This window comes from Panicum virgatum, chromosome 9K (genome assembly GCF_016808335.1).
Source record: "Panicum virgatum strain AP13 chromosome 9K, P.virgatum_v5, whole genome shotgun sequence".
Classification (NCBI taxonomy): Eukaryota; Viridiplantae; Streptophyta; class Magnoliopsida; order Poales; family Poaceae; genus Panicum; species Panicum virgatum.
Genome location: NC_053144.1, coordinates 48,035,120 through 48,049,359, shown reverse-complemented (window position 1 = coordinate 48,049,359; position 14,240 = coordinate 48,035,120). Strand labels below are relative to the sequence as shown.

General features: G+C 50.1%; 2 protein-coding genes across 3 annotated transcripts; one reads left to right on the top strand and one right to left on the bottom strand.

The window, feature by feature from the left end:
* The first annotated feature begins 344 nt into the window (after positions 1–344).
* On the top strand, positions 345–3,895 carry LOC120651834 (protein PLASTID MOVEMENT IMPAIRED 1-like). Of its 2 annotated transcripts, none has more exons than XM_039929471.1 (2): positions 345–3,303; positions 3,557–3,895. In XM_039929471.1, the coding sequence occupies exons 1-2, from the start codon at positions 892–894 to the stop codon at positions 3,647–3,649; spliced, it is 2,505 nt and encodes an 834-aa protein (XP_039785405.1). In that variant the 5' UTR covers positions 345–891; the 3' UTR covers positions 3,650–3,895. The 2 variants fall into 2 exon arrangements, with proteins under 2 accessions (XP_039785405.1, XP_039785406.1); XM_039929472.1 differs by having other exon boundaries at positions 345–3,311; positions 3,565–3,895.
* A 5,816-nt stretch (positions 3,896–9,711) lies between these two features.
* On the bottom strand, positions 9,712–13,810 carry LOC120648055. Its single transcript, XM_039924829.1, has 5 exons — positions 13,806–13,810; positions 13,329–13,686; positions 12,959–13,071; positions 10,866–10,945; positions 9,712–10,091 (listed from the first exon to the last, which is right to left on the bottom strand). The coding sequence occupies exons 1-5, from the start codon at positions 13,808–13,810 to the stop codon at positions 9,712–9,714; spliced, it is 936 nt and encodes a 311-aa protein (XP_039780763.1).
* Between the last annotated feature and the right edge of the window lie 430 nt (positions 13,811–14,240).

The following is a 14,240-nucleotide window of genomic DNA, read 5'->3' as shown; positions in this document are numbered from 1 at the left end:
GGCCTCATCGGGGGGTTCGCTTTCCGCCCGCTGCGTGTGATTCCGGCCTTCCGGGAGGTTCTTGTGACTGGGGATGATCGGACGCCGGCGTGTGTGGTGTGGGCGGGAGCCGGGCGCCGGAAAAGGGAGAGAGCGCGTGCCGTGCGTGACCGCGACGCCAAGGGTTACGCCAAGACGACACGCTCACCGTTCCCATCCCAATGGTTCTCCTCGCGGCAAGAACCGCCTACACGCAGCCAAGAAAACCACACCCGGGCGGCGGCGGCTTCTTCCTCCTCTTCCCCGGCGTCATTTCTCCCCTCCCGCATTTAACGCCGGATCACATCAACTTTGCTTCGCCCCCCAGGGTCCGTCGGGCCCGGTCGATCGGCCCGGTCGGTCACAGGAAGCCCGGGCCGGCGAGAGAGTCCGTGGCCGTCAGACCAGGCACCAAATCCTCGTGGCTTCAATTCCATCACCCGCTCGCCGTGCGCGCGCGTGACGTGCGGTGTGGCTGTGGCCACACCGACACCCTCTCGTCCCGTCGTCTTCGACCTCCGCCGCCGTGGATAAAGCCGCAGCCATCGGACGGCCGCGGAGGGGCATGGCGCCTTCGCGAGCCGTCGATCGGACCAACGACGCGGGGGCGGGCGCAGCCGGAGCCGTCGGATTTCGAGAGTGAGTCCCCGGTCGGCGGGGCCGTGGACTAGTGGTGCGCTAGGTGGTTGGTAGGCTCTCCGTTTTCAACCCGCGTTCGCGCCAACACGGCAGCGCTAAAAGCTATTGCTGGGGAGTGGGGAGGCCGCCAGGACGTAGGAGCTACTAGCTAGTTAGATAGCGCGCGCCACGAGTTCCCCCGAGCAGACAGCGTACGTACAAGCGAGTGTGACCCACCGTGCGGGGTGCTCCCACATGGCCGGATCGGGCGGCGAGGTGGCTCCTCGCCCGGCGAGCTACGGCACCAGCCTCAGCGACTACCTCGACGGGCCGAGCGACCTCCACCGCCGCGCCGCGTCGCTGGCCATCGTGCGCTCCGCCGCCGGGGCGCGGGACGACGGCCCGCGCATCGTCGACGGACCGGGGCGGGACGATCGCCGGACGCAGTCGTCCCGCCGCGCCTCCCTCTCGCTCTGGCGCTCTAGGGCCCCGGCCTCGGCCTCTGACTCTTGGAGCTCCGCGTCCGGCGCGGGGGGTGGCAAGGGTGGAGGAGCGGCGCCGGCGTCGGCGTGGCAGAGCTGGCGGCCGGTGCGCGCGCTGGCGCACCTCGGGAAGCGCCGCGCGGCGTGCCTGTTCTCGGTCGAGGCCGACGCCGTCCGCGGCCTGCCGGGCTCCATGGAGGGGCTCCGCCTCGCCGTCACCGTGCGCAAGGCGGAGGCCCGGGACGGCTCGGCGGTGCAGACCGTCCCGTGCCGGGTGCGCGGCGGCGCTGCGGACCTGGACGAGACGCTCTTCGTCAGGTGCAACCTCTTCTTCACCGGCGGCGCGGGCACGGGGAAGCCGCTCAAGCTCGAGCCGCGGAGGTTCGTCGTATCCGTCGTCGCCGTCGAGGCCCGGGGCGCGGCCAGCCTGCTCGGCGCGCACACCGTCGACGTCAGCTCTCTCGTGCTCGACTCCGTCGCCAGGGCCACCTCCGAGGGACGCCGCACCAGGTGGGTCGACAGGACGTTCGCGCTCTCCGGCAAAGCGGCCGGCGGGGAGCTGCTGCTCAAGCTGGGGTTTCAGCTCATGGACGACGCGGGGCTCAGCCTCTACGCGCAAGCGGCGTCGGAGACCACGGCGGCGGACGTGTTCCCGGCACCCTCTCGCGCGAGGGCTCACAGCAAGAATTCCTTCAGTATTTCAAGCAGGCCCAAGCCCAAGCTTTCGCCGCCCGACGCTTCCATCTCACCATCCATGAGGGCTTACAAGCAGCTTCTCGAAAGACTCCGCATCGACGAGAATGGAGATCCTGTGACGTCTCGAAAGCCCGCCGGCGACGACGAGGTTTCCGCTTCCACCGCCGACGCCGGGGACATGTGCAGTCTCCCGGAGTACGAGGTCGTGGACAAGGGCGTTGAAACGGTCAAAGAAGTCGTCCACTACCAGGCTCACCGCGACGTGCTGCGGGAGCTCGACTCCATTGCCGAGCAGATCGAGGCCATCGAGGCGTTGATGACCAACGGGATGTCACCCAAGGCGGTGGATCAGCAGCAGCAGCAGCAGCAACTGGAAGCAGATGAAGAGATGGTGACTGTGGAGTTCCTTAGGAAGCTTCAGGTGGAGATTGACAAGAACAGCAGGCTCAGGCAGCCCGTGACGACGCCAAGAAGTCAGTCACCGTCGCCAAGGACGGCGGGGCCTCCGCTCGTGGTGCCGGATTTGGGGCGGGCCATCGGGCCTGCCGTGCAGACGCGTGACGGTGGGTTCCTGGTGTCTATGAACCCGTTCGACTTGCCACTGGCGAGCAGGGATGGGCCCCCGAAGCTCGCCATGCAGGTGTCGAGGCCGTTCGTGCTGCCGAGTTCCCTGGCGACGACCGGGTTCGACGTCCTCCAAAAGATGGCGGCGGCGGGCGGCGCCGACGAGGTGCGCGGCAGGCTGGCGTCGCTGGGCGGCATGGATGATATCACGGGGAAGACGCCCGAGCAGGTGGGTTTCGAGGGCATCGCGGAGGCGGTCATCGGCGGGCGGCGCACCGATCAGGGCGCGACCTCGAGCGCGGCGCGATCCGTGCAGGTCGTCCGGAAGCTCGCGACGGCCTTGTCCGTGGGCCGGAGCGAGCGCGTCGCCACGGGCATCTGGAGTGCGGGCGACGACCCGGAGACGCTGGAGGAGGTGCTCGCCTTCTCCCTGCAGAAGCTGGAGGCCATGGCCGTGGACGCGCTCGCGGTCCAGGCCGAGGTGGCCGACGAGGACGCGCCGTTCGAGGTGGCGGCGGCCGCGGGGGACGCGAGCGTGTTCGACGCGCTGGTGCCCTCGGACGAGTGGTCCGGCGGCGGCTCGGACGGGCGCGTCACGCTGGTGGCGGCCATCCAGGTGCGCGACCCGTCGCGGCGGTACGAGGCGGTGGGCGCGCCGATGGTCGCCGTCATACAGTCGGCGAGGCTGCTGGGCGCGGCGGGGCACAGCGCCGGGAGGTTCAAGGTGCGGAGCCTGCACGTCGGCGGCGTGCAGGTGAGGCGGGCCCCGTCGGGTGCCGGCGGGAGCGCGGCGAGCTGGGGCGCGGAGAGGCAGAAGCTGACGGCGATGCAGTGGATGCTCGCGCACGGGCCGGCCCGCGTCGGAAGGAGGGCGGCGACGCCGACGGCGCAGGCGAGGGTGCAGCGGCCCGACGTCGTGTGGAGCCTCTCGTCCAGGGTTTTTAATTCCGGTATGAAAAAAAAATCGGCCATCACCGATATAGGCGAAATATCGGGAATATCGGGATTTTTTATTTTTATTTTTATTTTTTATTTTTTATGTTTATTTTTAAATTTATTTTTTAGTGAAACAAATATTCAAAAAATCAATTTCGGCCGGTAAAAAAAATATCGGACCCCGCCGATAAAACCGAAATATCGGGTATACCGCGAAATTTCGAGCGATATTGTGAACCCTGCTCTCGTCGCGGGTGCTCGCCGGGATGTGGCTCAAGACGGTGCGGAACCCGGACGTGAGGATTGGCACCAGCAGCAACGGGGTTGCAGTCTGAATCAAGAGTTCGCTACACGTGCAGATGAGCGCATCGAGCTAGATTCCATGATGTATGTCGCAGTTTCTAGTGGCATAATTACATGTGAGATCAGCGTTGTAGAATTGTTATTTTAATTTTTTTTCGAAGAAAACGAATAATTGTCAGTTTGTGCGGTACGATACAATTTTAGTTCGTCTTCGTCATGTCAATGTAAGACAGTTCATATTTGCATTGCTGTGCCTTGGATCAATCAGAACCTGAAAATGCTGTGCTCTCCGTTCTTAAATATACGTGGGGTTGAGGACAAACAAATTAGTTTATTTTTGAACTAATTTCCCTAAACGTCAATCATTGTTTGGGTAGGAGATTTAGTATAAATAAATCCAGAAAAAAGAAGACGTTATCCGTCGATGGACGTTGCTCTTTCGCCGACCTCCGTTGAATCCTCTCTCCCAGTATACAAGGAGTACAATGACGATGGCGCCACGCTCTTCGCATACTGGCAGCATCTCCATTGATTCATTACAGCGGCCCCTTCACTGTAAATGAACTCCGTTTCTAAGGTATTCTATCTTATCACTCTACCCCATCATGTTGGACAATGTCACCAAGACACCAACCCAACCATCCTCCCATTCGGCCATTCCTCCTCGACCATCTCTCCTAGGCCAGCGAGGCAGCGACATCTAGAACCTTAGATCTCGAACCACGACCCAAACCCCACGCTACAATTCTTCATTCCCCAGCATATTGGCGCAACAACCATGTTGAAAATACTCCTTTGTACCCTTAAAGGATTGTTATCCTATAGTAAGTAGGTAATATGCAATGCAATACGCAATTAGCGCTAAATGTGGCAAATGAATAGAGGCAAGCAAAATTATTCTATATACTGATGCTAATCTTTATCGGAATCTGTTAAGCTTGCTAGCTTCTCAAGGGAAAATGGTTGGAAGTCCAAGTTAGGATCGTTTTGTCTCATCCTTCCTTTGTTTGCACTGGGCCTGAAGCCCAAAAAAGAATTGGCCGGGCCATATCCGGAGCCCACCCAGTTCCCTTCCGAAAAAAAAAGAAGCCCACCCAGTTGGTGCGTGTGGATTGGCATGTCAAAGTGCAGTCCAGTACCTCCCGCTGAAAAGGAAAAACCCTGCAGTAGCCGCTGGAAAACCATGACGCCAGAGCTATGTCACTATTGTACACTTCGTTTTCTTTTTGTCGAGAGCCGAGCCGTCACTGTTGTGCAATTACAGTGGTTACTTGTAGACTGCTCAGGAGTGACTGTTCAGTGTCCTTCAGTTCACGTTGCTAGTATCAGCTAGCTATCCGGGCCAGCTCTTGGAAAGCGACCTCATCTTGCTCAGGAATAATTTAAGATAACGAGAATATATCAGGTGCAATGTAAATATATCAGATTAAAATTTGTAGGATTTGCACAAAGCAATTTAGTGTCTAATCAATGGCCATCAACAACTTTATTGTGCCATCCATTGCACTCATCAGGCAGACGAGACGAGAGACGAGGCAGACGTTGTGGCCATGTTTGGTTTACATCATGATTTTTTTTTAAAAAGATGAATGCATGCATGAAGTACTAAACAAAGTTTATTTGTGAAATCGTTTCACGTATGGGTGTAACTATTCGAGACGAATCTAATGAGCCAAGTTTCATCATGATTGGCTACAGTGATGCTACAGCAACCGCGTCTAATCATCCCCTAATCGTATGGTCAAATGCCTCATTAGCTACAATAACTGCTACAGTACCATAGTTGTGGAGGTGTTTTTTTATAATTAGACATTATTTAATACTCTAATTAATGGTCAAAACACCAAAAAATTTTCATAAATTTTTTTTCAGGGCAAACCAAACACGGTTTGTTTCCCGATACAGGAATTTGCTTTGTTGTATAATCCCAAGGAGCGGGTTTATTCAGAGCCATAACCGTAAGAGAAGACGTGCATGTGTACTACTGATTGTGATTAAGGCCCAGTTTTATTCATATCATGCCATTTATTCCAGGACATTCTTCAGACAACGTGCTTCAGCCTTCAGGCCGTCTAAGACTGACTTCAACAAGAGGAGGCATCGCCATTTTTGCAACACCAATTGGCACTGTGTATCACGAAACACTCTCCAACAGAGCAGGCATACACGGGATGCATTTTGCATCAGAGGAGAGAGGTGAGCTAAAAATGCGCTCCCTCTCTCCTCTGAGGCATCCCCTCCGCCGCCGTCGTGGGAGGCCGGGAGGGAGCGCCTCCTCCTCCCTCACCTCCGCGCCGCCCTCCTCCTCCCTCACCTCCTGCTCGCGGCAAATCACGGATCGCGGCCGGCTCGGCTCGGCGAGGCCTCGGCGGGGAGTGGCCGGCAGGGCCAGGCGGGTCCGTCGGCGTGCCGCCCCCTCCCCTACGCTCTCTGTCGGCTCCCTCCATCTCCGGTTCCCTCCATCGCCGGCCCCTCCACGGCGGCGGCGTCGCGGCGCCCTCCTTCTACTCCGATTCGAGCTCCTCCACAGCGGCGGCTTCGCGGCGCTCGACGGGGACCCCTCCACGGCGGCGACGTCACGGCGCTCGACGGGGAGGAGGGAGGCGAGGCGCTGCCCCTCCGCTCCCTCCTCTGCACCGAGCCCCGCGGCCGAGCTCCTCTGCGGCCGAGCTTGAAGATGCGGTGAAGAGCTCGTCGCCCTCGCGGCCGGGAGCGCGATGTCGGTGGAGGCCGGGAGCGCGGAGGGGGAAGCGGCGTGGGGTTTGGGTTTGGGGACGAGGGCGATGGGGAGCTTGGCGGCAGTCGAGAAGGTGGAGGAGCAGGGGCGGAGCGGCCGATTCGAGCTCCGCCGCCACCGAATCGAGCTCCGCCGGCGGATGGGCTGGCAGGCGCCCCTCTCGATCCTCCTTCCTCCTCCCCCACGCGGCATGCGGCGCTGCCCCTCCTCTTCCCCGCGGTTTTTGCGTCGCGGCGACTGCTTTCGCTGTTGGAGAGACCAAATTTTTGCCTGTCGAACCTTTACTGTTCACTCGAGGCAAAAGGCTACTTTGCCTTCCAATTTTACACTGCCTTGTTGGAGTCAGTCTAATGATACGAGCTTTGCCAGGGAGAAACCCACTGAATCAGGGACATGATGCTAGTTGCACGGATGGTCTCATGGGCGGCTGCTGCTTGCCCAGTGCTGGTCTCCCGATGGCTCTCCAGTATTTCCAATGAATCAGAGAGTATTTGCTTCATCATATAGGCACCGTGTGTACTACGTAGTCTTTACCCATACAACAAATTATAAGGAATCTTTTCATGGGAACAGAAATGGGCTCTCAATCGATTGCAGCTCGTGGCAACCTTTTGGAAATTTCATTGGAAATACTGTATTAAAGCATGTGTTACGATAGCAGTTTAGTGTCTAATCACAAAATGGGCTCTCAATCCATCACATCGAATATTTCGGCACACATTTAAAATATTAAACATGGACTAATTACAAAAGAAATTACATAATCCGTTTATAAACTACGAGACAAATTTATTAAGCCTAATTAATATGTTATTAGAGCATGTGTTACTGTAGTAGTTTAGTGTCTAAAGACTTGTCTCGTAATTTGCAAGCAAACTGTGCAATTAGATTTTTTATTTTGTCTATATTTAATTATTGCCGCAATATTCAATGTGCCGCAATCTAAACATCAACGGCCAACTTTCTATTAAATCACAACAGGTCTGACTGCAAACAATGGAGAAATACTGGCACAACAAAAATGTAAATAAATGGTAATACTTCCATATAGGACAACATGGCACATATCTGGGTATTAGATTTTGCGGTCACAACAAAGTCTTCCACAAGTGCCGGACACAAAATCGAGTTTTCGCCACGGAAATTGGCAGGGCGCACCGCGGTTCTCCTCCCTGTGGAAGCGGCAGCAGCGACCCGCCTCCTCAGCTCCTCTGCGCCCCAGCGGCCTCTCTTGTTGTAGTCCTTTATCTTATACCCTTATGAAAGTTGGTGATTACCTCCATACCCTTAAAAAGTTTGCTCACACTTGTATGCCTTCGCCCGAACCATTTTTTACCTGTGTACCCTTCGGTTTGTCTTCCATCCATTCTCACGGTTAACTATGTGACATGTGGGTCCGGCATCTAAAATACTCCTCTTTCTCTCTCTCCTAGTAGTTGTCGTCGCCATCGCCGCGCCCCCAGGCCGTCGCACGCGCTAGCCCCTAAGTCGTGCCCACTCCGGCTTTGGCGAGCGTGGTGGTGGTCGTCTCGAAAACCTGCCTGCCCACGTTGAACCCCGCGCGGCCGCCGCCCGCCATCGCGGTCACTTGCCAAAGAAACCGCGGCGAATCTGGTGGGGACCGAATTGCCGAGCTGCCTGCTCGGCTGCGCTGTACCTGGCAGTTCGGGAGGCGGCGGATTGGCCTAATCACTACTACCTGCCCCCATCTCCTCGCCCCCGATGCCCACCTCGAAGGCCTCCTACCCCGCGCCCTCCGCCGAGCCCCCGGCGTCCACCACCCCAGCCGCCGCCTGCTGCAGTTTGTGGCCATGGTGCGCACGGTGGCTGATAGGTGCCGATATATTCTAGCACAAGGATGGCCCGATCTTCACGACAGTAGGTTCAAGAACATGGATAGCTTTGCTGCGAACAGCGGGTAAATAGCTTTATACCTGCCAAGGTTGGATGCGACCAAGCGTCGGGGAGAGAGACACCGAAACCTTGAGGACTTCGACTCGATCTCCAAACGATCGCAGAACCACAAACCGGGACTAATCAACACAAAATGGTACAACCGTACTGGAAACCGTACAACACGAAGTAGCGGAACCTAGAGGGATCTCTTCACAAGTCCAAGAAGAACAAGGAAGAAAAGGGTGTGCAAGGCACTCAGCAGCTCGGCTGCAAAACAATTTCAGTTTATCAAATGATCAAAAGTCTTCTAATCTCTGAGATACATATGATATTTATAGAAGGAACAACCCTCCTTGCTGGATGTGAAAGGACCTTAGAGTTTTTGGAGTTATGGTAAATGAAAAGTCACCACGAACTGAAATCCCGAGGAGCCTCACGTGGCTGTTGGTCTTCTGTGCAGTCTCCACTCAATCAGTCATAACTCCTTATTGGGAAGTCCAAATGACATGAGGTTTGTTGCTTTGGAAAGTAGACTTATTTATCTTTCCAACCATGTATAGTTTGCACCATGAAACTCTGTAGATTGGTACAGTTTTGCATGAGAATTTGAAGGTCTGGCAGACTGTTGACCTTCTGACCAGTCTTGAGTCTTTTGACGATAACATTTTATTGGAGAGTCTAAACGATGTGAGGTTTCCTGGGTTGGAAAGTAGACTTAATAAGCTTTCCAATGAGTACTCATGGGCTCTCATATCTTCTAGGAATCAAAAGTTATAGGTGTTTCTTTTGGTGGTCCAAACTGGTAGTCCGAACTGGTGGTCCGATCTGATCTGGTGCTCTTTTGGGTCCGATCTGGTGCTCTTTTGGGTCCGATCTGGTCCTCTTTCTTCATGTGTACACCTAAGCACAACCAATGTAGAACATTTATGTAGTATAACATCCTTAGAAGTCATAAAAGTACAATCAGTTAGGAATAAATTCACCTGCTCTTGTAGTTTCTTGGCACGACGTCTTGTAAGTGGCTCTTGATTTGTATCTTTGATGTTGGATGGTGAATTCTTGACATTTGAAGTATCATGCACGGTTGGGATGTCCTCATCAGTGGCCGACGCTGCCGAGTGCTGCTGTGGGGCCGCCGTCCTGGACGGCTCGCTCGCGGCCTGGCTCTACGTCAGGGGCGAAGCCAGAAAATTTGGTCGCCGGTGTCAGTGTAGAGTACTTAACACATACTATTGATAGTGTGATACAAGAATTCCATAGATAATACAGTGAATAATAAACGGTGATATATATCATATTGTTTTACAATAGCATTCCCTTTACAACTTCAATTTCTCTCTACGATTATGGCCATTCATCTTGTGAAAGCGCACAATAACATCATCATTTGGAATGGTAGCTAGAAATCCTTGTTCCACAAAGCATACGATGCAATCATTCAAAAAATCATCACCGATCTGATTACGCAGTACGGTCTTCACAATTTTCATCGCTGAAAAGCACCTCTCCATCGATGCGGTAGCAATAGAAAGAACAAGTACGAGCTTCAGTAGATGATACCAAAGGAAAAGAAAGATGTTTAGTTGTCTGCACCATCATCCTACCAAGCTCAGAAATACTATTAAACTTGGCAAATCTTTCATCAGCTCTCACATTATCAATGTAAATAGGAAGCTCACGTGCAAGATCTTTTAGTTGTGTTGAATCAAAATCTTTTGGGTATGACTGAGCCAACTCCATCAAACTCTCAAATTTGTAAGCATCAAAAGAATTCTTGGGATTAAAAGAAGCGATCTGGGTAAGAAGTTTAGAGTTCACCTCATCAGAACGATCATTGAACTCTGCAAATTACAAGTCAATAATTGGGTTCAGACAGTCATATCTATAGTGTTGACAATTTGTGCGGTTAATCTTTTTCCTTGGCTTATGTCGATCTATATAGTCCTCATCCATATCCAACTTAGGTATTCCATGTTCTTCACAAAAAGAGTATATTGTCTCCAATAAAGATTCCCAACCATCATCTCTAATTTGTTGAAATTTCTGCTTGGTTAGTTTCACTTCTATCATAGCCTCTAAGATATCTTTATCTTTCCTTTGCAATGACAATGATAAAGCATTTGCATGTCCTAAAATAAGCAACATCAGATGCAAGTGGAAGATAAAGTCAAAATCCTTAAGATAGTCTATGAGACCACGATCTTGACGTCTCTTCGCATCATTTGGACCTTCTTTTTCAACATATTGCAGCACATCAATAGCTTCAGGGAACAAATTGTACGGACTCTTAAGGGTTTTATAATGAGAACCCCATCGTGTGTCTCCGGCTCTTTGAAGGGACTGTTCTTGATTTAATCCAGTTCCACTACTCATTTGTCCACTACCTACAGCTTTTCTAATTCTCTCCTACTGCTTTTCTCGAATCATATCCTTTTGTTTGCAAGAAGCTCACACCACAGAAATTAATAGGGATGTCATGTCAAAGAAATCACTGGCATCATCATTCTTTTTAGCTACTGAGACAAGGACTAATTACAGCTGATGAGCAAAGCAATGGATGTAGTACGCTGAGCTACTCTCTCTCAAGATTAAAGCTCTTAAACCATTAAACTCACCTCTCATGTTGCTAGCTCCATCATAACCTTGTCCTCTCACCTGTTTTAAGCTCAATCCATACTTAGTAAATAGATTATCTGTAACAACTCAACCTTGTTAATGAGTGGGATCAAACTCTAAGTGATCCTAATTTGCAATTTTGTGGACTAAGTCAACATTGGGTCAATATGGAAAATGTAGTGCAAGGTATGAGTGTTGTAATGGAACTAAGTTGGAAGACTTGGAATAGTGACTTGATCATATTTGAAAGCTCCAAGGTTACATGAAAACAAGAATTTCAGCAAAGACAGACAATTCAGTCTGAAAACAGTGACAAATGACTGAGTTTAGAGATGAATAAAATGACATTCGATGTAATAACTTTGTGTAACATGTGCCAAAATGGAAACTTGGATGTCCAGGCTTCACAGTGGTACTATTTGTATATATGTAAAATGGCAGAAAGCCATTTAAATTTGAATTAAAAAACTGGTAAATGGAATAAGTTTTTTGAATTTCTGAAATTTGATTGGACCAGCCATGTTCAGAGCTGATTTTGACTATCTTAGAGGCAAAATTAGAGGAAGTTCCTAAAAGCAAAAGTGTAGCCAAATGGTAGGTCTACAACTTTTATTTTGGACGATTTCAAAGTTTAGCAGTGAAATTTGGACAAAAAGGGTTTGCTTTGAGCAGTGTGGGCTTGACACCTACTAATTTCTTAATGATTGTTGTTGTTTTATGTTATCGCATGTGAATGCTTAAGTCTAGGAGTTGCTTGAAACCCATTTGATGCATATTTAACTTCCTTGCTTTAAGGACATCTTTGCCACCTTCTTAACTAGTTACATCAAACCAAAAGGTCTAAAAGAAACCCACTCTAAAAGCAACCAAAGGTCTAGGTATTACTCAAAGGTTCACTTGATATAAACAGGCAATGTCTGAAGAGTAGTGTGATCGTTGAGTACAGAGCAGAAGAGGAGTTCTGGCTCTGTCCTCACTTTCAAAGAAAGAAATAAGGAACTACGGTATGTTTAACCTTGATCAGGCATTGACAAACTGGTCATATGCTGACATATGGAACCAGTAAGCCCGGTAGCTTGGTTGACCTAAATACTTGAACCAAGTTGTACCCCACTCGACGTGGATATAGGTGGCGGGGTCGTAGCCTGAAACCTGTGTTGAGATCAGGCTCGACGGGGGGGGGGGGGGGGGGGGGGGTCCTTCACGGGGGTGCGAACCCAGGTGTTGGTAATCTTGGTTCAGGGTTTAGTATCCTCCTCGTGAAAGGTTGCCGCGTGCAGCTTACTGGAAGTTGTACGTGACGTGTGCCCAGTTATCTCCTGCAGGATGTAAATCGATTCGAATCGCCGCAATTCTCGGATATGAATGCCGTTTGATCTCGCTTAAACATCGTAAATAATTACGATGCAACTAGTATAAAAGTTGTTGCTTGTGAACCTAGAGTTATTGTAATGTTTGTGAATGAGGTTTATTCTTGAGTCTAGTGTCTATATATGAGTCTCGGTTAGGAAGTGATTGTTTGGAGTCCAAATTTTTTTAAACCAACATACCAGTCCACTCTAAACAGCCTTGCATGCTCCTTGATCTTCTGCATTTATTTTCTTTTAGTCGGGTCAGTCTTGTTGAGTACCCTTTTGTACTCAGTGTTTGTGTTGAAATGTTTTTAACAGTTCCGCCGGAGGAGCCTCAGGAGTAAAGCACCAAGACTCAGAGAGTATGTGGAGTCCATACCTCTCTGAATGTTTTATAAACTCGTTGTAATATATGAACTTGTCTGGCAACAATCCCTAAGACTGTAGGTGTACTCTTTGAAAACTTTGTAGAGTCGGTATACATTAAGTTTGTTCTTATATTGTAATAACACTTTCCTAGTTTTATGTTCTATAATAAATGCCTGTGTGTAATATCTGAAGCTCTATGCTCGTGATCCCGTATGCATGTTTATGGAACGGTTGTATGGTGGAAAGTTCGGGTGAAGCCCGACGGACTACCAGATTTATTCTGTTTTAAGAGCGTTGACTGGATTATTCCTTTAAATGATGATTGGGCGCTCTTAAGGCGGGATAAATTGGGCGGTTCTGCCACATTATCAATGTTTGATTTCAGACATGAAGCTGACGTCTCTTTCACATGAACAATTCCAATCAGTCTCTCCTTTATGACCCCAAGCTTGTCAACATACCACACAACCACTGCCATTTGTTCCTTGCCTGAAACATCAGCTGATTCATCTACTAATAGACAAAACACATCACTACCAATTTCTTCAATGATAGATTTCACTATGATCTACAAAAAAGAGACAATGATATTGTGAGTTAATCTTTAACTCTTTTAAGTGAACAATCAGAGATAGTAAACCCAACTTATCTTACCTCAGTAAAACAATTAGCAATATTCTTTTGAATTTCTGGAGCCACCATCTTACAGTTACCAGGAGCACTTTGAACAGCCTTCTTGACCTTGTCATTTTCTTCTGCCAGAAGTTGTATCAACTCTAAAAAATTTCCCTTATTTGTAGACTCTTGTGATTCATCGTGACAACGGAAAGTTAAACCTTGATGTAGCAAGTATCGAACAACTTTGATAGATGTAGTCAGTCGAATGATATAGTTCTCTTTAGTGGCATTGCTTTGCTTGTTGAAATGAGCACCAATTGACTGGTCTGGCTTCAACAAATTGTCACATCTTTTTACAGCTGTGTTGTGAAATCTATCGCATTTGCTGCCGACATGATCTTGAAGCCTATTGGTGTTATTATATCCTTTCCAACCATCTATTATGGATGCATCATTCCCACCTTGGCCCTCATTGGAATCTCTGAATAAGTAGCAATAAAAACAGAAACACTTATCCACCTTCTCGCTATACTCTAGCCAGTCATATGTAGTGAACCATTCATGCTGACAATGACCTCTAGTTAAATACTTTCGCCTTACATCATCTTGTAACTTTTGTCCTATGTAATCTGATATTCTCCTTCTATCTGCAGGATCGTAAGGAAGCTCGTCCCAATTTACCTCCTTTCTCGAGATTCGAGAAGTACGATGGGCAGTAGGATTGATGTTTGATGCATTGTCATCTCTTCTAGGAGTCACGACATCACGATCCTCACCTTCCCCGGCTGGAGATACTTTTCTTTTCAAGAATCGTTCCAGCATGCATTGATTACCTTTTAAATTAGTGAGGATAATTAGCCTAAGAGGCTAAGAGGAGAGTGGAGAGAGCGTGCAGGAAATCATATGCAACAGCCACTATAATAACTTACCAAAATAATCAATCCCTTACCTGGCATTTTGCTTTTGCTAGAAAATTGAATTGAAGAAGCTAACAAGGCACTTCCTGTCCACTTGTATCTGACATCTAAACACCAC